The 25,989-nt window shown below is 46.0% G+C and overlaps 1 protein-coding gene across 3 annotated transcripts in view; it reads left to right on the top strand.

The window, feature by feature from the left end:
- Positions 1-25,167, top strand: part of CALN1 (calneuron 1) — a 100,420-nt gene extending 75,253 nt beyond the window's left edge. For all 3 annotated transcript variants that reach the window (XM_065731698.1, XM_065731697.1, XM_065731699.1), the window contains exons 5-6: positions 18,847-19,000; positions 24,142-25,167. In XM_065731698.1, coding sequence (XP_065587770.1) covers positions 18,847-19,000; positions 24,142-24,269 — 282 coding nt within the window. In that variant the 3' untranslated portion in view covers positions 24,270-25,167. The remainder of the gene's footprint in view (positions 1-18,846; positions 19,001-24,141) is intronic.
- The last annotated feature ends 822 nt before the right edge of the window (positions 25,168-25,989 follow it).

A 25,989-nucleotide genomic window follows, 5' to 3' on the forward strand; every position in this document is an offset into this window, starting at 1 on the left:
TCAGGATCTGCAGAGAAGTGAAGAGGGTGTCTGTTTTTTCTAGTTGGCATACACTGTCCTTTTATCTGTCTGAAAGAAATAGCAGTGAGTAAATGATGAGAGTACGAGGACATTTACCAATTTATTCTGCTTTTCAGAGTAGGTCTGGCCAGATATTTCCTCTTCCTTTTCCCAAGACTGCAAATATAACACAAAAGTTTTGATGCATTGGATTGGGAGCTTGCAAACAACTTGCAGAGATTTGAGGGCCAACCTGTTACTATCAGGTGCCACCATGTTTTTGTGTCCCATAGGGCTGACAGATTAGCCAACTTGGCAGAAGTCTCCTGGAGAGAAATACCAACTAATTTTTCCCTACTGAACCAGGAGATGGACTCGATGATCCTTATGAGTCTTTTCCAACTTGGGGTATTCTACAATTCTATCCTGTGTCAAACAAGACACAGTTCTTAACTGTAGGCCAGGAAAAGAAAGTTGCTGTTCTTCCTTCTCATAATACCCATGGTACCCATTTTCTGTGACAAAAATAAGAAAACTGAGTGACACTCAACCTTTTCCATATCGGGTGTCTTTTGAGTTCTGAGCTGGCTGTTACCACTCTGGAATGAGATCTTCAAGTTATTTATAACAGATAGATCCATGAGAATGTCAGCTCAACCCTCAGCAGTAGTCAAAACAGCAAGAGCAAAGATATGAAAGTTTCAGAAAGGAGTGGTGAAAGAAACAGAGCTCGTCATTGCACCGGTGTGAACAAGTGTGGCACTCATCTTGAGTGCTGTTGGGTTCTGCTCTAACGCATCTTAAAAGGGAATTGTTGGAATCAGAGAACTTAAAGAGAATGGCAAGGAGAAAGGTCGCAAATTCCAGTGGGTGATTCCTCAACCAGAGAGGTGGGAAAACATAACTGTGAGGATTGTGTTAGGAGTCTCAAGATTGGTGAATGGATATGGGCACAAACAGAAGGATAGAAAGCTGTTTCAGAACAAGCAGAACTGGCATCACTGTTGGCACTGTGACTGGAATCTCATAGTTCTGCTGATTCCTCCTGTGCTTCTTTCTCCAGTGATGTGTAGCTCTGCCCAGTAAGTAAAAGGAAAGACTGCAAGGCTGAATTTCACCCACAGACTACAAATCACACGTTTCACAGCCAACAGCCATCCTCACTGCTGAACAGATTGGAGATGGCTCCTAATACTGGCAGCAAGGATAACATGCAAAGCATGTGCCAGGAGATGTTGGCAGAGAAGGGGCTACAAATCAGGGCCCAGACCTATAGGTGATCTTGTAGTATTCAAGTCCAAAGTCTGGTTTGTCCATTTTAGAGGCTACATTGAGGTCTATGTTTGTTTAAACTGAAGCTGTCAAGCTTTCAGAGGACTAAGCAGAGGACTCCAGCCCATTTTGGAAACGAAGACCTTATGTCATCTTCCTCACTGCAAAGGCTTCCATGGAAAACTCTGTTCTTTCCAAGCAAGAAGGCTTTCAGTGTACTCCAGCTAGCTTCTTATTGCTTCTCTCTGTATTTTATTGATTAGAGCTGGGGTTTAACAGGCGCAGAGCTGAGAAGTTTCAGGTGACCTGGCTGCCAGTGCAAGAGGAGGCCATGCAGCACTGCTCAACCAGTTGACAACCAATTGTAACTTGGCAGAAGCTTCTGAATATTGGCTTCTTCGTTACTGCAGGTGGAGCCATTTGAAGAGCTCGAAACACTTCTCATTAAACTCAACAGGCTTGAATAGTGCATTATCAAGACACCTTCCTTTTTTCTCTCTCACTTTGCTTTTATTTTTTTTTTTTTTGGAACTGGCAACTCATGAAAGGGAATGAGAAATGTATTACAGACTGGTAATGTGCCCGTGGGAAAGCTGATCTCCTTCCAGCATGTCTTCAGGAGTGAAGCTGTGATTTATGTTACACTGCATATATAAGCATATACTTGTGTAAAGTGGAACAAGAAAGAGCATTACCTTGCTCTGATGAAAAGCTTTCAATGGCCTCACTGTGGTCTGAGTCACCAGTGGCTTAGAGGCATGAATATGATTTTAAAAACATGAAAGTGGGAGTTGCTTAAAGTTCTGGTGAAAACACTTGCCAGATGTTGCCTGTTGGACTCATGTTTCATCCAGAGAGAAAGCAATGCATGCTCAGTGCCTCTGCAGTAAATGCTGAGACTTGAGAACGTGCAGTGAGGGGGATGCACGTGCTGGTGACCACCAGGAGCAGGCTGGGTTCTTCCAGCATCAAAGGCAGTGGTTGCTTTTGAATCCCAGGCTTCAGGTTCTGCTGAGCTTCTGATGTGCTGTGGGTGATTATAGGAAGGGAAGTGAAGAAAATTGTTGGGTAATGTGGTTTTGGCATGACCTGTATGGAGTGGTAAACTCTATGGCAGGTTTGAACAAAAATCCATTCACTAGCAATTGCAGTTTGTGTGTCTCTGTTTTGGGGACACATGACCTGAAGTTAAGACCAACACTTGTGTTCCTGGAAAGCAGATATATCTATCTTTGCTTCACCACGTACAGTCCCATTTCGCAGTGTGTTTTGCTGTCTGTCCCTGGAGGAGTAGACCCATATAGGATCATGACCCCTGCCACCAACTCCGGCAACAGGCTAAGATGATGGAGTTTGAGAATAACGTGCAAGAATTAAGAGAGAAAGGAGGGCAGCCAACAACATAAGCAACTGAACTGCTTTTAAATCAGAGCACAGCACCAACAAAATGTCCAAAGCTACCGGGATAACTTACACAGAATGAATTATTTCTGTGCTTCTAATGAGATGCAATGGCCTGCTTCTGTGATGTCGCTTGTTGTGGGGTTTTAGATCACCAACATACTCAGAAAAAACACTCTTCTAAAAATTCCTTTATTCCTAAAAACCATTTATCACCTGTAGGATTATTTCAGATGTGTTTTCACAAAGCCGCATGACTCCTAATGAGCTAGCACTTAGACAACAAGCTATTAAAAAGCAATTAGTGTGAGGAAATATATCTAAGCTGTTTGCAGGACCAATTTTAAGATTGATAACATTTTCTTGATGGAAGCTTGTCAAATTTATGTAGTCTGACAGGAGCCAGTCCCTGAAGAAACTCATCAGGGCTCCCAGTGCCCCTGTTAATTTGAGAAAGTCTTTGTTAGTACTGATAAAGACCAGCGATCAGTAATGTCTCCTCCTGGCCTATCCTGTCTCTTTCCAGGCCTCTTTACTCAGACTGTTTCTTGGCTCTTTGCTCTCCCAGTTCCAGAGCATCTCAATTATATCCACTCCTTTATCAGCTGACATCAGATAGAAATCAGAAATTGGGTTCTGTTCCTGCTCATTGCATGCTGTGTTGATGTATCATCTCTAGTAGCTTTTCTCCTCTCGACTTAATTTGAGAATTATGCATGAATATTGCAAACTAATTAAAATTATTTTAATTATATTCAGTTATGGTGTGCATGTATACATCCATATGCACAGAGAGCAGTTGGCCATGCAGTTGTCGATGGGCTCAGCAACTGCACCAGTAAGCTCACGGGGGGTGGCTCCAGCCAGGCTCATTTCCCTGCTGTTCTCACCAACTTTTCCCTTGTAAAATTTACAAGAACATCTATTTACTCCAAACAGAGCATACAAGTGAAATAAAACATTTAATATGGAAGGTGGTAGAGTTTGTTACAAACTTTTATTACTTATATGTAAATATTAATCAATCACAGTGGAAAAGAAAGAAGAAAACATACCAAAACAATGTAACCTTACTATTGAAATCATCTCCATTAATTAAATCTCCTGTGTGGCCTTTGGGAGCAGCTGCATGGTCAGGAGGACAAAGTGCAATTATTTCTTTTCAAATAGAAAATTAACTCCATTTGCCTTGGCTGGGACAGGTGAGGTGAGGGGGCTGTGGCCTCTCTGATGCTCACCCTTGCATAAAAGCACTGCAAAAAGAGAATTTCTACTAAAACTTGGTTCAGGAAAGACTGATCTTCAGTTCCTTTTGGCCTTAGAATCATAGAGTCATTAAGGCTGGAAAAACCACGAAGATCATCAAGTCCAACCCCAACCCATCTGCACCCCTGTGCCCACTGATCATGTCCCCCAGTGCCACATACATGGCTGCATAATGCATGAGGAACTTGTTCATAAAACCTGGAAGAAATACAGGACAGCACTAGTGCAGTGCAAAATTCAAGCACCTTCTCCAAAGAAGTCACATTTATTTTACTGGAAGAAGAAAATGTATTATTGGAAACTGAGTAATGCTGATGCCTAAGCTACAGATACGTACAACAGAGTCTTCTCATCTTACCTGTATGATCACATCCAGGGGTACTTGACATGCTCAGTAGAGAGCAAAATGGTTCAGCCTGGATATTGCAATGACTGCAAGACCATTTGATAGTCAGCAGCCACCAGGAGTGGTCTGCACAGCTGTCAAGTTACCAAAAGGCAGCAGACATTAGTGTGTTTCCCATTGTTCATTTCATTATGATTTTCATTATACTCAATTTTTGAAATCAGCTGTTGCAAAATGAATGTGTCAGGGCAGCAAAGAGTGGGACAACGCAATCACTTAGCACGGAGCCAGAAAGCACATCATGTGGGGACACCCCAGGGGTTTTGCCTGCCCCTTGCTTTGGCTCTGCCACACAGGAAGGAATAATGTCAGAAAAATCAGCTAGTCAAAATCTGACCAGATATGGCTTTGTCTCCTGAGATACTTCAAAGCAGTATCACATGGATGGAGCACTCCCAAGTGCATCAGAGCTGACAGGCTGACAGGAGTCAATCAGTTGGAACAGCTGGGCAGGGACTGCAGCAGTCCTGCAGGAAAACCCAGCTTTGTCAAGTGCCTTCTCATGAGAAGGGCAAACCAAAAACTTGAAATGTGACACGAAGAGGTTTCTCTGCAAACTCTGCCCAGGCACTGCAAGCTGTGTCCTGTTCGTGCTGTGATGACAGAGCCCTCAGGTGATGCTGGTGTTGGTGGCACTGATAACAGCTTCTGCATAGGTCCTGATGCATTCTCTCCAGCAGCCACTTGGATGCCAAAAATTCTGCATACCTTTCCCACTGGGAGAACATGGAGAGGCAGGCAGCTTTGCTATTTTCACAATGAATTCTACATTGCACTTGAGTGGAGTTGGACTTGATAGTTCTGCGTGTGTCCCTTCCAGCTTGGGATATTCTGTGTGTTGTGAACAGGATTCAACCTCTGCAACACCAGTGCATGGAGAAGCTTCGAACTAGCAAAAGCATCTACAAGAACGGGGTGTGTGGAGAGCTTGGACCTTACAACAGGACTGGCAGTGCCTATGTGTGTTGGCTGCTCTGTATGCATTGCTGTCTAGACTGCTGGGGTCATTAGTGTCCTTGTCCATGCACCTTGCCATTAAAAGATGTTCTTTTAATGAAGCAGGGAGGTAGCCTTCAGTGAGTGAGAGCTTAAAGAAGACATGCTGGGAGGCACCCATGTTAGGTATGAAGGATGTTTACAAAAGCCTGACTGCTTGGTCTTGGCATTGCCTTGGGTAAGAAAAATAAAACTAGCGTCATGCCTTCAATAGTGAATCCCCAATAGATCTGCAAAGCTGTACTGCTAACCAGTAGATCTGCAAAGGTAGCTGCAGCCTGAACATGCTGGTGCCTGGAGGCTACCAGCAAATATTTATGGTATTGCTTGGACTCCATCTGTTTAGAGCCTGTTGTACTCAGATTGATGCTCGCCATGATTTTGGCAATAGGCGCTTCGAGAGCAGTGTAACAGTGAGAGGTGTGTCTTTAACTCGGCTATTGGGACTTTAAAGGGATGCAGTTAGCTGAGCGCAGACACTGCATCTGGAGAGGATGCCCCTCATCCAGCAGGCAGCATTTAAACTGCAAAAGTGTGTTTTAAAAATAAGCCAGTCCTGAACCGAGCGAGAAACTGAGAGGGAGTGCTCAAGTAGCTGCATCTTCTCCGCTGCGGTGGAGTGTGACATGTTACTAAGTGAAAACCTTCACTCCTACATCTCTCATCAAATCCACCTTCTGCCCCTTCGGTGCAGGGAGCACTCCACCTCGAGGCAGCAGCTTCCTTCCCACCCCAAAACCCTTTTCTGCAATCAGATCTTTACCAGACATCATTTCTCATGTCTTTGGGCTTATGGGCTCCTGGGGAAACTGCTGCAGCCAGCGATGCAGCTCATGGCAGTGGGGAAAAGGGGGAAAGGGACCTGAAACTGCAGAAAAGCACCAAGTCAGGCAAGGAAGGAGCAGGACCTGTGTGGCTTTTCAGAAAGGCACTTTTGCAGTCAGAGAGGTTTCTCATCCCTAAAAGCTGAGGCTTTCATTAGGGCTGACCACATAACCCTGCAGAGTTATTGTGCCAGAGCACATAATGCGGCAGTGTTTGCATCCATTAAGACAAATGGGCAGAGTTCAAGATAAATCCTAGGACAAGTACAGCCACTCCTCTCACACAAAGAGATGCACTTTTGAAGCATTAAGATCTTGGATAGCCCAGGAGACATCAGCAATCCCATCTGCCTTGTGAACTTGAAGAGCCCTTTTGTCCTATGCTTATAGGGCTGTAAGAACATTCACGTGTAAGGACCAAAGTTAAGGTACGTGGGTAACTTTGTTTTACAAACCCCAGTCTGATCCCACCTGCAACCAAGAGTTACGAGATTGATTTTACTCTTTCTGTAAGGTCTGTTATCCCTTTTTTTGCTTTTTGCTTTTGCTTTTGCTCAAGAAGTCACTTCTGTAGCAGATGGGATGGGACGATGATGCTGATTTTGATCCAAGGCTCTTGGGCAAATAATTAAATGTTAACATTTGCAAAGAAACTAGATTCGAGAATGAATGTAACCAAGGTCCTCTCTAAACAGACAGAAAGCCCAAAGCTTGCAGTGCTGGTATCCATCACAGCAGATCCTTTCTTCAAGGGCAAAAATCAGATAAATAGATGCTGTTCCTCATGTTCCCTTTCCAGGGTGGATGTCCGCAGTCAGCTCATGAGTCAGCCTGGCAGGTCTATGTTGGAAGCAGAGACAAGCTGCATCTTCCCTCTCACTGTTAGGGCTCCAGTTGATGAAGTTTTAATGAAATCAGGGTTTAGAAAGGAGGCAGAGCTTTCATGGATCAGTAGCATTTCCTAGTAGAGCAAATACTGGGGGAAAAATAAATGGATCAAGGCCTTGAAGATGCAAACCCTTCTTCAGGGCTGAAGCAGAAGCTGATGGCTTCAAGCAAAACACAGGTTGGAAACAGCTTGATTTTATTAATCTGTTTCATAATTTTATGAGAAAATGAGTTTTGGCACCTGTACAGTAGAGGAGGCTTCAGTGAAGTGCAGGATGGCCGTTGGCACCATGGGACAGCAGATGGGGAATTACTGTCAGGAGGAATGGTCTGATGTCAGTAGAATGCAGTGAGTGGAGAAAATGTAGTGTCGAACAACAAAAAAACTTCTTGGAAAGAATAGTAATGCATCAGCACAGGCTCCCCAGGGAGGTGGTGGCATTACTGACCCTGGAGGTGTGGAGATGTGGTACTAAGGAACTTGGTTAGTGGGCACTGTTGGTGGTAAGTGGATCATCGGACTGGATGGTCTTAGAGGTCTTTTCCAACCTTAATAATTCCATGATTCTATGAATTGTAATTCTCAAGCCTATTTCTCTTGGAAATGAAGTATCATAGGGATGAGAGTGAACAGGGAGTGGGCAGAAGCTGTGGCCCCGATGAGTTGGAGGTGGTGGATGGGGACTTGAGTGAATTTTCAGTGTTTTTCTTTGTCTCCTGGTTGGGCTCTGGATGAGCCCAAGAGGAAAGTCTTTACGATGTACAGAAGATCTGTTCATGGGTGAGTTGGGCACTGTCCTTACAGAAGGTGCTGTGGGTCAGGACTGGACACCACGTTCCTTTTGCAAGTTGCACTGGGCTGCTGCTTTTCAGGCTGTGCTGTGACCTGAATCTTTGTGTATTGCCATGTTTTTTGTGGTTTATAGTATACCTAAAAGAAATCGATGTTAGGTTTGCTAGGTAGGAAACAGTCCTTTTTTAGTGCATCCAGTAATTCTGTCGGAGATAGCCTTGAACCAAAACAAATTACCCAAATATTTCTACGTAACTGTCACCACAGTGGAACAGGATTGTGTGTTCCTTGTGCTGTATCACTACAATGATCAGCTGCTTTTTTATTTCAGTGGACTTCTCAACACCAATAAATGACAGCTTCACGTTGTGGTTTGACAGGGAGAGTGAGCTTTTCCAAAAATTGTCTGTTTTCAGTGCACAGAGCCAAGGAGTTTAGCAAGGAGGTCAGACCTGGTTGTACTCTTGTTTCACTACACTGACTAACAGACCTACAGAGGCTGCATCTGCTTGTAAGCCATATTCCTGGGTTACTCTCGAAGAACTTAAATGCAGCAGCAAAGGAGAGTACTTTTGCTTGGGGAAGCATTGGAAGAGTAGCTGATGACCGCATTGGCTTTCCGTCTGCTGGCACGGACTTTTGGGGGTAAGACTTAGATTCTGTTGACAACAAATCAATAGAGTGGCTTGGATTGGAAGGAACACTTAAAGACCATTTAGGCCAACCCCCTGTACTAGGCAGAGGCACCACGCACCAGATCAGGCTGTCTGGGGCTGCATCCAACCTGGCCTTGAACGCTTCCAGTGATGGGGCAGCTGCAATTTCTCTGGGCAACCTGCTCCAGCGTCTTACCACCTTCAACATGAGAAATTTCTTTCCTATATCCAATCTAATTCTGCTATCTTTCAGTTTAAAACCATTGCCCATTGTCCTGTAACTACACAAGCTGGTAAAAAAAATCTTTCTCTGTTATTCTTCTAAGCCTCCTTTATATGACTGAAAGACTACAATAGGGTCTCTCTGGAGCCTTCTCCAAAATGTTATCTTCAGTGTGAGACATGGCCACAGTTTGTTGCCCAGGCACTGTCCCATGTTTTGCTGAGTCCTAGGCTGCATTTAACACAGCAACCACACCAGCAAAATTTGTTCTTTGCCAGACTGGGGAGCTGAGCTACCAGGTGACAGTTTATTTTAGCATGAGAAGAGTCCTCAAGCAGTGCTGAGCTAAATATTTCTCTAATTCATGCATAACTTAAGTACAATTAGCAGCCTGATCGCAGAGACCCAGGTCAGATGTGACGTGAGTGTGCCTTATGAGATCAGAGCTCAGGGCTGGGATTTGGCTGAACCTCCTGCACCGGGAACAGCAGCTCTCCAATCCCCATCAGCACCCACTGCCCCGCAAGGCAGACATCACTGAGGACTGTTTCAAGGATATTAGGAAATAATTCTTCTCTGAAGGAGTGGTGATGCATTGACACTGCCCAGGGAGGTGGTAGGGTACTGTCCCTGGAGATGTTCAGGAACCGTGGAGATGTGGAACTGAGGGACGTGGTCAGTGAGCATGGAGGGATAGGTGGGACTTGATGGTCTTAGAGGTCTTTTCCAACCTTAATGATTCTATGATTCTGTGGTTCTAATTCCCGTGATTGTACACCACGGTTATTAGTGCAGATATGGATCATGGAGATGAGCAAGCCCAGGGCTGGCGTAAAGTCTCTGTTAACCTCCAACTCTTTTCCATCTGCTGAGAGACTGATGGTCAGAGCTTCCATAAAAGACACCCTGAAGCATCAAAAGGCGCTGCTGTGTTGTGATACAGCATGGATAAATCTGGCGGTGAAGCACTTCGGGCAGATGTGTTAGATCGGGTTAGATGCTGTACATCCCCTGCTCCAAGGAATATGTCCTCTGCACCTACCCCAGGGTGCTTCAAGGCACATGTAAGATGAAGAGGTCAGTTTTTGAAAGGGTTTTCATTGTATTGCCAGTGGGCTCCAAACAAGGCCTCTTCTCCCAGGTAACAGTGATAGGATGAGAGGAAATGGCCTGAAATTGTGCCAGGGAGGTTCACATGGGTTATTTATTCTTGGAGTGGTCAGGAATTGGCACAGGCTGCCCAGGGAGGTGGTGGGGTCACCATCCCTGGGGGTGCTCAAGAAAAGGGTAAATGTGGCACTGAGGGACACGGTCTAGAATGGTCACAGGCACGGGCTGATGGTTGTACAAGAAGACCTTATTCATCTTTCCAGCCTCAGTGATTCTATGGTTCTGTGATTCTAAAAGGCAGGTGTTTGATCTGGAGCTCACAGAGCTGCCACCAAAGTGCATTGTCCCTTCTCATCCCAAACCTGAGCTTATCCCTTACGCTTATACTCCACCTGCATGCTGCTGTACCTGTGCTAGACTGTGTTTCATGGCCGTTAGAGCCCAGTCACTCTGGCCTCCCAAGCTTTGCTGCAGCCTGGGAGCAGACACCAGCAAGGATGCTCATTTTTCCCCAGTTCTGAGGTGTGAGCCTCCCTCCTTGCTGCAGACCCACTGCTCTGAGTCATGCATTAAAATTACTTCCCCGAATTTTATTTTTCTGCCGTGACAGCTGATTTGTATTTTCTTACTTCTGTGCTCTGTCATACTGGGAGCTGGCAGGAGCTTGCAAGTGCCAAGCAAATCGCTGGAGGGGACCTCAGAATTGATCACCTTGTTTTTGCCACAGCAAGAAAATACCACATACTCCTTGGAACAGAGTAACTCCACAGTTACTTCTGGCTTTAATTGAACTTTCTACCTCGCGGTTCTCAGTTGAATTAATCTTGTTTCCAAACAACGGGCATTATGTGGAAGGCAAACTGTTATATAAAAATAATTACAAAATGCAAATCAAATAAGAGACAAATTTACATCATAGCACAGCACAACAAAGAGCAACAAGTCAGGAAATATTAAAATCAATTACATCCTTTCTTCGCGTCTTCTCGGCCTTGGGTTCGCAAGTGTGGATTTTTCGTGTGCTCTGCTCTCAAATTAGGAAACTGAAGTGCAATTGTGGAGGGTTTTTCTTTGCTGTCTTTCTGTCTCTGGATGAATTAAATATTCACCAGGCTTCTTCAGGGCTTTAGGCTTGTCAAGAAAGATCCGTGACAACCAGGAGACAAGGGGGAGCTTCAGAGGCTCTGATGCTCTTAGCTAATGTGTGATAATGTGAGCTGTGGGCTTTGGAGGGCAGGTGGGATAGACTCGAGAGTTCCTACAAATTGTAGGGGAGGCTGTGAAACCAGGTCCCTGGGCAGCCCTGCTGCAGTAGGCTGCTGTGGATTCCTGCATTGCTGGATGTGGCGTTAGCACCAGAACTATTAATAATAATAATGTTGATGACTGATGGCATTTTACATTTTTTATTTTTATTTCTCCTTAGGAAGTGCCAGTTTGACAAATGAAATCAAACTCGTACCCACACAGTTGGTTTTCTTCAAGACTTCTGAGTTTCTTGCCGGGAGAAAAAAATTGCTTTGTTAACGTTAAATGTCATCCAAAGGAGAACATCCCAGCCCTGAGGTCATAGCAACTTCTAGTTTATAAATGTGAGCTAAAAGGTAGCAGCAAACGTAAGGTGAATTATTAGAGGTCAAAATGAAACCTCGAAGACTGTGCTGTAGTTACCAAAATGAAGTGTTTTGTCTTCTTATTTTCTTCCTGATATTCTCCACTCACGATGCCTTTGCAGGCTATGTAATTTTGGTTTGAATCACAGAAAGAAGCACTCTGTGGGTTGGTAAGGTCCTGCCTGCTCTAGTCTTCTGGTTTCCATTAGCACGAAGGCCGTGCTGTCCCCAGACTCACCATAACGTTCCCAGACAGAGGGAGCTTTGTATTTGGCTGTGTATATCATAGACGTGGAAGGGGGCCCTTGTAGGATAGATGTGGATCTGTTGGAGTGCATCCAGAGGAGGGTGCAAAAATGCTCCCAAGGTGGAACAGCTCCCTGTGAGGACAGACTGAGAGCTGGGGCTGTGAGAGGAGACGGCTGCGGGGAGAGCTGAGTGCAGCCTTCAGTATCTAAAGGGACTCTAGGAAAGGGGACAGACTTTGGCAGGGTCTGTTGTGACAGGACACGGGGAATGGTTTTGAACGAAAAGAGGGGAGATTTAGATTTTATATAAGGAAGAAGTTTTGTACACTAAGGGTGGTAAGGCACAGGTTGCCCAGGGAGGCAGTGGTGCCCCGTCCCTGCAGACACCCATGGTCAGGCTGGAGGGGCTCTGAGCACTGATGGAGCTGTGGGTGTCCCTGTGCCCTGCAGGGAGTGGGACAGATGGCCTTTAAGAGTCCCTTCCAACTCCAATGATTCCATGATTCTGTGGTTCTATACAAGATGCTGATTAATCTAAATCTGTAATACAGCTCTAGGATGAAAGTAACAGAAGCACAGAGGAGGAACTTCCCAAATTTCTGAGCTGTTTTGCTGTGTGATGCATATTCATCTGAGTGGTTACTCTTGATCTCTGCTATGCCCTGTACAAGCTGCTCATTCATCTTATGTGAACTTCACAGGAGGTGCTACTGGTGCTTCTCTCAGACATTTTCTCCACTTGTCTCTTCATTGTGTGCAAACAGCTGTCACCTCACAGAAAACACAACCTGCTCAGCACCGTTTTTGTGCCTGCCATAGCACAGCCCCCCCACGGTGCCTGAAAGACCATCCCCAAACCCTGCTGGACTGTGTAGCCAAAGATGTGCTCGTGCTCTGTCCTTTCCCTACACAGCTCAGCAGCATGATGTCATATATTACATTGTTATATAATCAAGCATTGGCACAAACGCGTTGTTGCTTGTTTGATACCTATCACCTGCAGCATCAGTGATGCCTCCAGTTTCCCATTGTCGCTCTCAGTCTCCAAGGCAAAGTTCTTTAATTAGAGTCCTTCAGGCGTTTCAGGAGCACATCTCCCTTCCTAATCCATTTCTCCTGGCATTCTTGAAACATCTGTAACCCCTAAGTAAAAGATGGGCTCTCTTTGGCTAAAGGAGGAATTTGGCAGCAGGGCTGCTCAGCTGGTCCATTGACCTCGCTGGGGTTTCTGTTTCCTTCTCTCATTCGGCAGCAGCGATGCTGCCAGCAGCAGTACATGAGACGTGGGGAGAAGAGCAGTGGGTTGAATTCAATCTATTTAATGAAGCAGGCAGGACAGGTTGTTTTTGTTACACAGTGTCTTTCCCTCACACCAGCCCTGAACAAGTCCCACCCTGTCCGGCTGATGGATGTCCTGCACTCATTGCAAAGTCCTTGTCTGGGAGTAGGCTGGATGTGCTCACTCCCAGATGGGGTTCCATGGCTTTAGCCCTAATTAAAACTTGTTGGCTTGCTTCTTCAGAATCTCTCATAGACCTCACGTCAGAGGTCAGTACACTGCAATTCATTTACTTATGCACTTTTGATTGGGATCAGACTGGGAGACAGTTAGCAAGGCCAGGGAGCTGTAAAACTGGGCAGAAGAAATCGTTAGAACCTGTTAATTTGTACTTCAGTCAGAGAACATTTCCTAATTAAAAAAGAAAGAAAAAAAAGAAAACCACTCCTTCATGTTTTAGTTAAACTATTTAAAGTTAATTGAATGGGTCAAGGATTAATATTCCTAGCACGTTATCTGTGGAGGTGTGACTGTGATTTAACCTATCAAGGGGCCAATTCCTCTTAGCCCAGTTTAATAACCATTATATCTCAGCTGTGAAGCAAGATCAATGCAGTCACTGACCCACTCCCCTGCTTAAAACACTGTCCCAGAGAAGTGAAGTCTGTGCCAAGCAGGGGAGGGCACCCAGCTAGCCCAGTGTTGGGATCTAGCAGAGGGAGCAGTGGCTCCAGACTCATTCTTGTACAGCCAGGACAGTACAAGAGGATTTCTTTGCAGATCAGCTGTCAGGAGCATCTTCCATTACCTGACCCAAATGACAATATCTTCAAGGGGTCGTTTCAGAAACGAGTCTTGTCCTGGGAATCCCAGGACATGAAGCCAGAAGGATTAAGGGATGTTCCAGACCCACACTGGGTACAGCAGGGGCAGAGTAGGCAAAGCTGATGCCATCTGTGCAGGGCACTGGGGAGGAACCAGGGGAAGGAACATGCTGAGTACCAAGCATCAGGAATGCCCTGCCCCCAGCCCTGCTCTGCAGGCTTGCCGTAGCAAGCACTCAGGTGTAAGTTGGGACAGCACAATATTTTGGGCCCAGTGAGGCAGGTCAGCTTGTCAGATGTGCCAGTTTGCAGAGTAACTCTTGTGACCCAAAGTGGTGTGTGTCAGAGTGAGCATCTGAGCTACAGTGAGATTTGGGAGTGTGCAGGGAGCAGGACAGCACATGGGGAAAGCAGAAAATGGAAGAGTTGTTTTTGCTTAAGGCTCTCTGAATACCTCCCAGCATTAAGGGTGAGGAAGTAATAAATAAGAAGCAACAGTATTTAGAATATGATGGGACATCTTTTTCAAGAGTATGTTGGTGCACCAGCTGGTACCAGCAGCTCTGAGCTCTTAGCAGGCAGCAAGCAGCAGGCCAAAGCCACCTTCAACTGGATGTGTGTATGGAGCAAAGTGCATCCTTTGCTTTCATTGCTGGTGCTGTGGGACTCCCACCCCTCCTTCTGTGGGCATGTGGCCCAGCTATGGGGTGGGTATCGGAAATTAGGGTTGTTCTGAAGGTGGCAGTGATTTGAGGAGACACAGAATATGGCATTTCTGCTTTAACAACGGCTACATGTTGCAGGTTCAGAAATAGCTCTGTCCTCTGTCCTGGGGGGTCACGAGAGACACTGCAGCATTTGGGTTGGAAAGTGTTCATCCTTTAGTAGCACATTCTCCTTGATAGAAAAATATGTAGAATACATCGTGAGAAATTTCTTAACAGGAGGAGTTCTTGGTCCAAGAGAAACCCCCCCAGAGCAGTGGTTTATGAGCTCAAAGCCTGTCTGGCTGAAGGAGCAGCTGCACGATGTGCTGCAAGTGCTCACATACTGTGTGCATTCAGAACCAACGTGGCAGCAGCTCACAAAGCAAAAGCCACACTTGCTGTGCAAAGAACTGGAGAACCTGGGGGGGGGGGGGTCATATCCTGGGTGTTACTGCCAGCTGTGCACATGGGATGAGACAGTCTGCATTTGCCTTGCAAGTATTCAAAGCAGTCATGGCCTTAAATGCAACAGAGCTGAGACTGGGGTGGAATTATACTGGATGTTCAGAAATCAGCCAGGGCTGCCCCAAACAACGATGAAATCCATGAAACCTGAAGCTTTTGGAAACTCAGAGCTGATTTTCAAAAGCACCATTAACAGAGCCTGCTTTCCCAGTGTCCCACCCCTCTGTGAGACAGCACATCAGTAGGATCACAGAGAGTGGCAGAGAATTCACAGTGAGGCGCTGTATTGGATCACATCTCAAAATGTCCCAGTGTGTCTCGGCACACTCTGACTCCATGGGATATTTCTGCTGGTTATCAGTCAGTCCCTTATATCCACCAGAATATGCAGTGGACAATTCCTGGTGCCAAACATACAAACCAGTGTAGCGTTCACAGTTCTCACTGCATCACTTGGCTCATTGAGTGTCATTAGGAACAGTTTGTTTCTATGTCGTTGCTGCCAGTTTATTCAAGAGCACCTACTCAGAAGAAACATCACTGATTTCTCCTAATTATAAATCCTATAGAAAGTTTTAAGCTCTCAGCAGTCACAGTTCTTCTCAGCAGAGCCAATAAAAGTTATGAGTTGCTCCCTGGTTACTGTCATTACAACAATAAAAAGCCAGAGTAATTGAAAAGTGAATCAGGGAAGCTGCCAAACTGGAGAGCAGTGGTAATAGAAGAAATTACCTGAAGTCCAAACCCAATGCAGTGATGTCTCTGGCTGCATTGAGCTCATGCTCAGTCTGAACGAACTCTCATGCTGATAGGTATCTAATGGAGGAAACACCTCCTGCATTCAAGTGCTGGAGCATAGAACAAAGCAGGAACAATGAAATACTTGTGTCAGCAGGTCATGCACTCAGGGCAGGAGCCAGCAAGGGTTGTTGTGACCCCCATCTGAGATAACAGAATCATTAAGGTTAGAGAAGACCTCTAAGATCACCAAGACCAACCCCGTCCCACCCCACCATGCCCACTGACCACATCCCTCAGTGCCACATCTCCATGGTTCTCGTACACCACTAGGGACGGTGATCCCAACACTCCCTGGGCAGATGTGCCACTGCAGCACTGCTCTTTCTGAGAAGAAGTTTTTCTTGATGTAGTTCTCTTCCTAGAAAACAAAGTGGCAATGCAACAATAAATAATTTCTCCCTGTATCAGCATCAGGCTTAAAAGTAAGAACCGAAAACGCAGGAGCAGGTGCGTATCTGTCAAGAGAAGAATGATTTCCCACTGGACAGATTAACTGGTACAGGAAGAACTCAAAGCCCAAAAGTCTTTAATGTTTTCACATTGTTAAGATAAGCAGATGCCCGTGATTGTGTTTGTTATCTAGGTAGCCTGAAGCAAGGCTGCAGGTAGCACCACAGGAAGCTATAACATCTTGTTGGTAGTGATGCTGCCATAAATGGAGACCTGCAAAACCCCTAAGTGTAAGGGGAAAGGAGTGGGATGGGGTATTTATGTTACTATCCATGTGGTCAGGATGCATCACATACAGGAGATCCCTTGTACTCAACTGCACTTCCTGTGAGAAGTCTTTGAGCACTTCCAGTAAGTCTAAAGAGGGCTCACACGCCCCTGCAGAAGTCCTCAAAAAAGAACACAAAGAAAGATGAGCTCACAGAGATGCTGCTCTCGACCTTGAGCACTCCCAGGTGAGCATGCATCCAGGTTGGTGACAAGTTGCGGACAACTTCTAGAAAGAGTTCTCCAAAGAGGGATAGAAATCAACCCAGAAATTACAGCAAAAAGTTTGTATTGGCTTCAGAAAAGTCCAGCATGGATTGAACAGATCCATCCCTGGGGGTGCCCTAGGTCATGGTTGGGCCTGGGCAGCCTGAGCTGGTGGGGGCACCCAGCCCATTGCAGGGGCTGGAACTGGATGGGCTTTGAGGTTCCTTCCAACTCAACCGTTCTGTGATTCTGTGATTACACTCTAATGGGACAGGACAAGGTAAACGCAGTGCAGACAGGCTGCTCCTGAGGATAGGAAGGGACCACTAGGGCAAGTTGAAATGGGTTTCAGCACAAGGCAGACTCAGGCACACACCAGGGCTGAAGTTCGTGTTTGAATTCCCACAAGAGTAAAACTTTGCAGGAGAAAAGGGATGGATAGCAGGTGAGAAGGCATTGCTGTCCCCACAGGTACACATCCACAGCACTGCTGTGCAGTCAGCACTGCAGGAACCAACTGGGAGGGCTGTGAACCCCAGGCAGCCCCACGGCACTCTGCAGTGACAGCTCCTGACACTGCTGTGAGACAACTGCACGCATCGGCCCCAGTTTCCACACCTTGCCTTGCTAGGAGAAATGCTTTCCCTAATCACGGTTGAGAAGTACACAGCTATATATTTTACATTTGCAATACAGCTGTGAACTGTGCAGCAAGGGGCTGCTGGTGACCGTGGTGTGCTCTTATTACTAGCTGAGTTTTGAGTCCCTGGGGAGCAAGGAGAGCAGCAAAACAACCAAACCCACCAAGCCAGGGTTTCAGAGGACTCAGCTGACACAGAAAATGGAAACTTTGCCTGCTGTCCACTGTCCACTTTGCAGAAGCACCAGGTCGTAAATTGTGTGAAATAAGAGTGGTAGGAATCAGTGCTTCGAAGTAGATAAATATATATATGCATGTGTGCAGATCAGGCTATGAATGCATAGAAACACATAAGCACATCAGGGTTTGGGTTTAATCCTGGTGCACTTATTTCTCTCAGTTGATCGCTTTGAGAACTAATTGTTTTGCATCTGTGCAGTGTTGAGGGGAGCAGTGATCAAGGAAGACAACCTTAGGTAATGCACTGAGCAGCTCAGAGCTGATAAGATTTGTTCTGTCCTTAAAGCCCATGGGAAAGGAGGGGGGACTGATGATGTAGATGTTCTGGTGCCTGCTGTGCAATCTGATCACACGCTATCACCATGCTCTCAATTGCAGAATTGAGCACAGGTTTGCATTGCCTTTCCTCCAGCACAGTGCTAAACTAGTGGGCATGTCCTTTCTTGAGTGTCATTACCAGATGTCAATACTATGAACCTTACACATGTGCAAAGTTCCTCTGCTGCAGAATGTTCTTTTTATGTATTCTGCAGTCTGGCTTTAAAGCATTTATTTGGTATGTACAGGAACAACATTTATCTGCTGGATCTGCATGTCTATGAGAGAACTGTTCTCTGCTTATGCTGTTCACATTGGAGTTGCGAGGAACAGCAGGGCAGAGAGGAGGTCATGGCTCATAGCAGGGCATAAGGTGGAGGTCAACCTCTGCTCACAGGTAGTGATAGGACAAGAAGTGATGGGCTTAAGTTGCACCAGGGTCGGATGTTAGGATACATTTCTTCTCAGAAAGAGCTGTAATGCAGTGGGACAGCTGCCCAGGTTGGTGATGGGGTCCCTGGAGGTGTTCACTGTGGAGGTGTGGCACTGCGGGATGTGGTCATGGTGTGGTGGAGTTGGGGTTGAACTTGGTGATCATAGAGGTCTTTTCCAGACTCAATATTACTATAATTCTATGATAAGAGTGACAGGGGAGTTTCTAAGAGGTTTAGCTCTGCTGACATGGCCAGGACTGATGCTGGACTGCTCTATCTTTACAGCTCTACTAGCAACAAGTAAGGAACCAAGAGCTCTAGAAACATCCATTTGAAATATTCACAGGATTAGTGTCCAGTGAACCCAAAAGAGCAAAATTTGCTAAGTTGTATTGAGGTGTTGAAATGAGGTTGGGAAAAAAACACAAGTGGGGAACTGGGATGTGTTCACATGCCTGCTTTCATCCCAGTACCGCGCTGCTTCAGCTGCCGTGCCTAACTCGGTCCTCTCCCCGCAGTTCGACATGCAGAGGATAACGCTAGAAGAGCTGAAGCACATCCTGTACCATGCCTTCCGGGACCACCTAACGATGAAGGACATTGAGAACATCATTATCAACGAGGAGGAGAGTTTAAATGAAAACTCTGGCAACTGCCAAACAGAGTTTGAAGGTGAGAACGTTTCTGTACGGTCGTTCTCTTCCCGTTTCCTTTGTAAAACTCGCTCTGGTTCATGGTGTGCCACAGGCAGGGATGCACATTCCACATGGAGCAAAACCTTTTGTTTCCCAGTAGTTCCTTGGACTGTGTTCAGCTCAAGTTTGCTGTTAGATGGTTTGTGTGGCTACAAGGTGGTACTTGGACTGAAGGAAAATGAGATCTAGTGCTTTATAGGAAATGGAAAGGAATATGTGTGTCAAACATAGCCAGCCTTGTCTTTTTTGTCCTCAGTGTAAGGATGCAGCAGACAATTTTACCTACAAAGCCCAAGCCCGTACTTACCCGCAGTGCAGAAATCTATTGATTCCTGGCAAATCAGTGAGCTCCTGGTCAGCAGCAGCAGAGCAGCACCACTGGATGAGCTCCAGGCTGAGCTATGGGAAAAGAAACGTTTTGCTTCAGCAGCTGTTGCTCAGTGCAGCACCCTCTCAGCAGTGCCCCAAGAGCACTGCGTAAGTGATCAGCAGTGGGGATAGGAGGCAGCCCCAACTTTTACAGTGCATTATGCACTTGGAATGGAGTTACCACTGCTAAGAACGTTCACCTTTTATCAAGATGAAAACTTTACTGAAGGAAACCATTTTAAGCCACCCTGGGAGGAGGATTTTCTTTGCCAGGGGACCTCATGATGCTCCGGAGTGTTGCTGACTGGAACAACCAAATACACAAATCATTTCAAGTATGGAGAGATAGCTAAGAAGGAACTCAGTGTTTGAGCATTTCACCTGGTGCTTTCCCACACCAGGTGACTCTGAACAGGCATCAGACAGAGACGCTGAAGCATCCTAAAACAAAGCAAAGTGCAACACTTAGCCTGGCTAATTAATGAGATTCAAGCACTGTATCCAGTACACTCATCCTCTGCTAACTACTGCAGAAAAGATGCAGAAGAGCACGGCTGAATTTTAAGAAGCCCGAAGGAGGGAGGTGAGCAGCAACGCTCTTCAAACCAAGCCACAAAAGCAGCAGGGAGGAAGGGATGCTTACATCCATGGACGGAGCTGTCAGTCCCCACTGAGCTGCTGAGCTGGTGGAGCTGTGCACCAGCTGTCACGGCTGTACCAGCTCTGGACACGAAACCATGGGTCCGAAAACTTCAGTGCTCAGCATCTCATTTTGGAAGTCCCAGTTTCCAAAAGTACAGCGAGAACAGCTTTTCTCGTGGGATGTTGGCATGGCTGGTGCTAGGCAGAACCTAGAAGCAATACAGACCCTTTTTTAGATGTTGTTAGAAATACACACGCGCGCACAAACCCACCAGAGAATTAAAGATCAGCTCAGCACTGTCAACTAAGATGCTAAGTTGTGCTGCAGGTCCCAGAAGAAGGGGATGGTTCTGGTCCACGGCAGCTCTGACAGGAGTGTTTCTCCCAGGGAAGGCAGGCTGAGAGCAAGCCATGTCCTGCAGCCCTTGGGCACGGACATGGCATTACCTGAAAGACCTCCTTGTGCTGGAGGAGGCTGAAGCAATTTCCCATTATCTGTGGGGATCTATCTATCAATTTCCCATTCCCATTTCCCATACACTGAGGTCCCTGCAGGGCTCAGAATGACAGGGCCTCTGCTGGCACCAGGGGAGAGCTGTTGTGAAGCATGTTGGACAGCATCTCAGCCTGGCATCAAGTGTCTCCATGTAGGTTAGTTACTCTTTGCCCACTTGTTAATTAGCAGAGTGAAGGAGACGCTTTTGAGTACAACCCCTCTAATTTATTTGAAGCACTGTGTTGGAATGAGGTGAACAGCACTGTAAAAAATGATTTCTTCTTTTAACTGTAAAGTTAGCCTAAAGAAACTAACTTAGAGGTTTGCTTCTATATTTAATGTACATTTCATCCATCCTGTGAAATGAAAGTGGTTTTAATTACAGGTAGGAATGGAGCCAAGATGAGCCCTGGTGGTTTGCACTGAGGTTAGGGTAGGACGGGTACCTTCAGTTCCTTGCTGCAACAGGGGCTCTGTACCACCATCCCCTCTGTGTGTGTTGTTGCTACCAAAACGGAGCCCTGGGACCCTTCTCCATCCCACACACCTGGGACCTGCTCAGCCCAGCTCTGCCTGGCTGATAAATTGGTAGAGCATAGAAGAGTCTGAAGAACCCACCGATCTGGAAGAACTGAAGCCAGTCAGGTGCCAACCAGCACTGTATAGGTACCTTTGCCATCAGCAAAAATTCGCATTTCTGTCATTCTCCTAACTTCATCACCTTGACTTCTTGTCATAGTGAAGCCTCCAAAACTAAGCTTTATAATATTCACTGTATATCAACACAGATGAGGTGCATTATTTCTCTCGTACTCATACATGCACACTTTCAATGAAGTATAAAGTTCATGTTATGGTCAGAGACGAGTCCAGGATTTTGTTCAGCTTGCTCTGAACATGAGAGTCTTTTGCAAGATGTCAGCTCTAGGCTTGCATTACAACTTCCCCTCCTACACGTTTCTAGGGAGCTTTGTTAGCCTTCTACTTGATGAAGAGCGAGGCAGTGAAAATGCCCAGCTCCTCGGTACCAGCAACCCACACCAGCCCTGACAATGGAGAAGACAATCAGAAGGGAGGTACAGTTATATTTTCAGCCCTTCTCACTATTTTTATTAATGCTTAGGGCAGGAGAATGAGGCTGAGAGCCGAGAAGAGTGCATGTTTTAATGGGAAGAGACGCAGGGAAAGGACAACTGTTCAGAGTGACATTGCACTAACAAAACCTTGTAGCAAAAAAAATGGTCTGTCTGGCAGTTCTATTTATCCAGACACTCATGACATTAAGCCCATGCCAAATGGGTGCTGGATGGGGACACTGATGTGGCCTGAATGCCTTTTTGTGCAGGCTCTCAGTGCTCCCCCTTGAGCATCCCAAGCACACTCTGGACATCATGACCAGTCTGGCAGTCAGAGATAGTGATACAGTGAACTCAGAAACATGCTGGACCTGTTGAGCCTGTGTATTCTGGAAGAATTGCAGCCACAGCAGGATGTATCTGCCCCTCCTTAGCGAAGTTCTCCCAGCCAACATGTAGAGAAGATGAAGCATCCTTCAGTGTGCTTCTTTAGATTTTCTTTACTCTGGGAATTGCTAGGAGTTGCTTTCCCTGCTAGGAACAGGTTTGTACATCTCAGAAGGAGCCTCTGGCTCTGACCACGTTCAAGGAACGCCTCTGTATGTCCCACAGGCATTAAAAACTCCTATTGGCAAGAGGATGGACATTAGGAAAAAACTGTTCTCTGAAATAGTGTTCAGGCACTGGCACAGCTGCCCAGGGAGGTGGCAGAGTCACCGCCCCTGGAGGTGTTCCAGAACAGTGGAGATGTGGCACTGAGGGATGTGGATCGGTGGGCAATATTGATGGTAGGTGGATGGTTGAACTAGATGATCTTAGAGCTCCTTTCCAACCTTAATGATTCTATGATTCTGTGAAAATGCAAAGCAGATCAAGTCTCCAGCCCTGTGACAATGCTCTCTCTGGAAGCCAGTAGGAAAAGGAACAGATGCCATGCTCTAAGGGTAGGTGAATTTGGAGAAATGAGGTAATTGAGGGCAAAAACTCATCAGTTACAGGGAGGGCAAGAGGGTTTTCATATTCAAGAGGATGATTCACAGACTGATCCCAGGGCAGTGTTAAGAATGAAGAAAGTCTGCAACTTCAGCTTCTTAGTTGGTGAAGAATACCAATGACTTACCTGTATCCTGCTACCTTACGTAGCTATTTTTACTTGTCTCAAGACTGAAAAAATGGTTTGCTTTAGAGACATTCCTGCAAGAAACACTGAATATGCTTTACTTTTTTCCTTTGGAAGGAAAGATGCCACCAAAGAAAGTCTTGGCCAGTCTTCAGCTGCTCTCCTATCCATGGTAATAGGCATCAGAGCACTACACTGAACAGCAGCAATGACCACAATGGCTTATGTCACCACGCTGCCTGGCTGAGAGAGCTTTTAAAGTTCAGAAATAACAAAAATTAAAAAAAGGAATAACCAAGGCTGTTATTTAACGAGATTCTCAAAGCACTGGGGCATCATGCACAAAACCAAGGCGCTGCTGTATTGATCCTGTGTGCAGTATAAAAACAAGCGAATGAACGGGTAGAGCTGTGCAAGCAGAAAGCAGTAATTTAGGAGAGGTGCTGTAAGGGGCGTTTCATTATCTGAGCAGGATGTAGTGAGTCCTAGTACTGCCCATACTGGCAGGACATCACGTGCGTGAGGATCCTCTGCCCTTCTGTGTTCACCTTGCAGAAACTTCATAGCCTTTTCAAACATTGATCTTCGTGGTACCCCAGTATTGTTCTGGTATTCTTTGATAGGAGACTGGTCACATCCCACCCATAATGGATGGGAAGATGTGACCAGATTTGTGTTTTCTCAGACCACAAGGTGTATCCTTCTGCAGAACTTAAAAACATAATTAAATAAAATGTCAAATGTTAAAAATCCAAACTCTGTCTGCATTTTAACTGCTGCAAATTACTCTCACCTCCTTTGACGACTGTTCTGCAAGCGTTTGTTTGAAAAGGATCTTAATAAGTCTGATTTTGCTTAGGCAATGAAAACTTAAAACAGTTTAAAAAAAAATAAATGACTGATGTACTTATGCACATTCATGAGAGTGGTTTTTAAGTGTTGTCAGGAAGCACATCTTGAATCTCTACTCACTCTCAGTTGACCTATAAGCAGAAAAAAAAAACCTGGATGTGTCTAAGGGGATTTGGAGAAGACCAGTATTTCTGATAAAATAAATGCATAGAAAACTTCATAAAGAGCTTAAAAAGAACGACTCAGCGTGGAGGGTTTTATAGCCACTGTGAGAGAGAAAGGGCTTCCTGGAGTAAGAGGGTGGTCTAATAGGAGAACTGGTTTGGAAGTAATGAAAGGTAAGGTTTGTTATTTGGAAATGTCCCAGAGGTACTCACCCTCTAATGGTCTCCACTCAACGTCAGTGAGAGGTAGGACTTGGCCAGCGTAGGGTGTGTTTGAGGTGTGAGCTATGGCTGCGTGCACATAGAGGCGAAGGAGAATTTCTGAGCTCAGCTGATCATGGGAGAGAGCAAAGATGTTTCTTCGGCATGCAGCTGAACTTTCCCTTTGTCTTTCTGCAGTGCACGCCCAGAAGCAGAACAGACAGACCTGCGTTCGGAAGAGCCTTATCTGCGCATTTGCCATGGCCTTTATTATAAGCGTGATGCTGATTGCGGCCAACCAGATCCTGCGGAGCGGCATGGAGTAGCCTCTCACCATGACACTGTGACCCAAACTGACCATGCATGCGCATGCCACCGGGTGAGCTTCCCCCGAACCGACTCTCACACGGCAAAGAGACAGAGGCGGGCAGATCACGCAGCATTCGACAAGGAGCCTGGGGCCAGCAGCGTAACGTGTCTTGTGAATCGACTACATCCTTTTGGCAGGGACATAAAAGGGCTGTCTTAACGCTTTAAAGGTTTTGTTTCCTAATGCAATAAAGAAATATATATAAATAAATAAACATACGGAAGTCCCGAATTATTGCTTCAGAGCAGCAGTGGTAACTTGGAAGATGCTTTCGTCCAGCAGTCTGCTTTGCAGTTTTAAGGAGGCACAGCCTCGTGACTCACTGCAGCGGGGCTGTCTTTTAACCTAGGGGCTGACTGACTATGCCGCGTAGCTCCCCGGCGGGCCCACCTTCCCAGGAAGATGATCGTAGCATTGCCACAAGCAAGTCCTGTTCATTTTATTTCACGTACTTCAGCTTCACTTTGTTTTTCCCTTATGACCATGCCTTTGAGTTTACGGCATTAGAGGGGAGCTAGAGCATCCTTGTACAGTATTTTCAGAGTAAAGAAGAGGAGAATTTGCCAGCATCATACAGAATTTCTATTTTTGCTTCACAAACGTCGCCTTTGACACAAGACTGTGGGCTAGCAGGAGTCTGTTTGCCATTTTTTCCCACTGAGAATCAGGGCTGAAGAACCACCACCCACTTTCCCACATGGGCATTCCTGAGATTCATGCAGTCTTCCAGCCAGCTCTGCAACCACCAGCGCCAGTTGAAACTCCCTCTGCTTGGTCACATCTGCATATTCAACATTTGCTCTCCAGTAGTTTCACCCTTTGCTGTAACAGTCTTCAATAGCCTTTTTCAGACCAAAACCACCGAGAAAGCTCTCAGCTTTTCTCCCTGCTCCTCAAACTGCCCAGTTTTTACTTAATTCGTTGTTACAATTTCCGTGAAACCTCTGCATCCAACACTTTCTCATGGGAGAGGTTGCATTTTCACCTATCTGGTGTGGTGGGATTTGACCAGCAAGTTGCTCCATCCCTCGTGGTCCCACCATCGCCACCACCGTGTATCCCATGGACAGGCTGAAAGAGGGTGATCAGAAAATCAGAGTGCTGCAGGAAAAGAAGGAATCAAACTCGAGCATGCTGCCATATGTTCTGTAGTGTGTCAGACTTTCAGATCCCACAAGTGTTAGTTATTTTTCCTGGAAGAGATTTTAATGAGCAGCAAGGAGAGGATGGAGTGATGCAGACCAGAGGTACAGTGCGTCCCGTGGAGCCAGGATTACATCTGAAAGTGTTTCTCCTTTTGAACCTGACACAAATCCTTTTATTTACCTTCAGATGAAGTGTATACCTGTGTGTCACCCCAGGAAGGATCTGGTTTCTTTGCCCTGATGGGTGATGGCTATGTTTGGTGCATGGGGAGCATTGGCGTGGGGTTGGAGTGGCGATAGCTTCTGCTGCCAGCTGGGCGAGCTCCAGAAACATGATGGAACAGCAAGATCTCACTCTTGTGAATGTAGAGTACTGTTTCATGTGTCATGAGAAGGGGCAGGATGGCTCCCAAAGGGACTGTGGACCGTGAGCTTCACTTATCCTGCGCAGTGACCATTGTCTCAAGCCTGGATCCATCCCAAAGACTCCATTCTGGTTTTTATTCTTCGTTACGAGTTCATTTAAACTGT

The sequence above is a fragment of the Cyrtonyx montezumae genome, unplaced genomic scaffold (genome assembly GCF_038088225.1).
Source record: "Cyrtonyx montezumae isolate F1298 unplaced genomic scaffold, pur_monq_1.0 scaffold_15, whole genome shotgun sequence".
Classification (NCBI taxonomy): domain Eukaryota; kingdom Metazoa; phylum Chordata; class Aves; order Galliformes; family Odontophoridae; genus Cyrtonyx; species Cyrtonyx montezumae.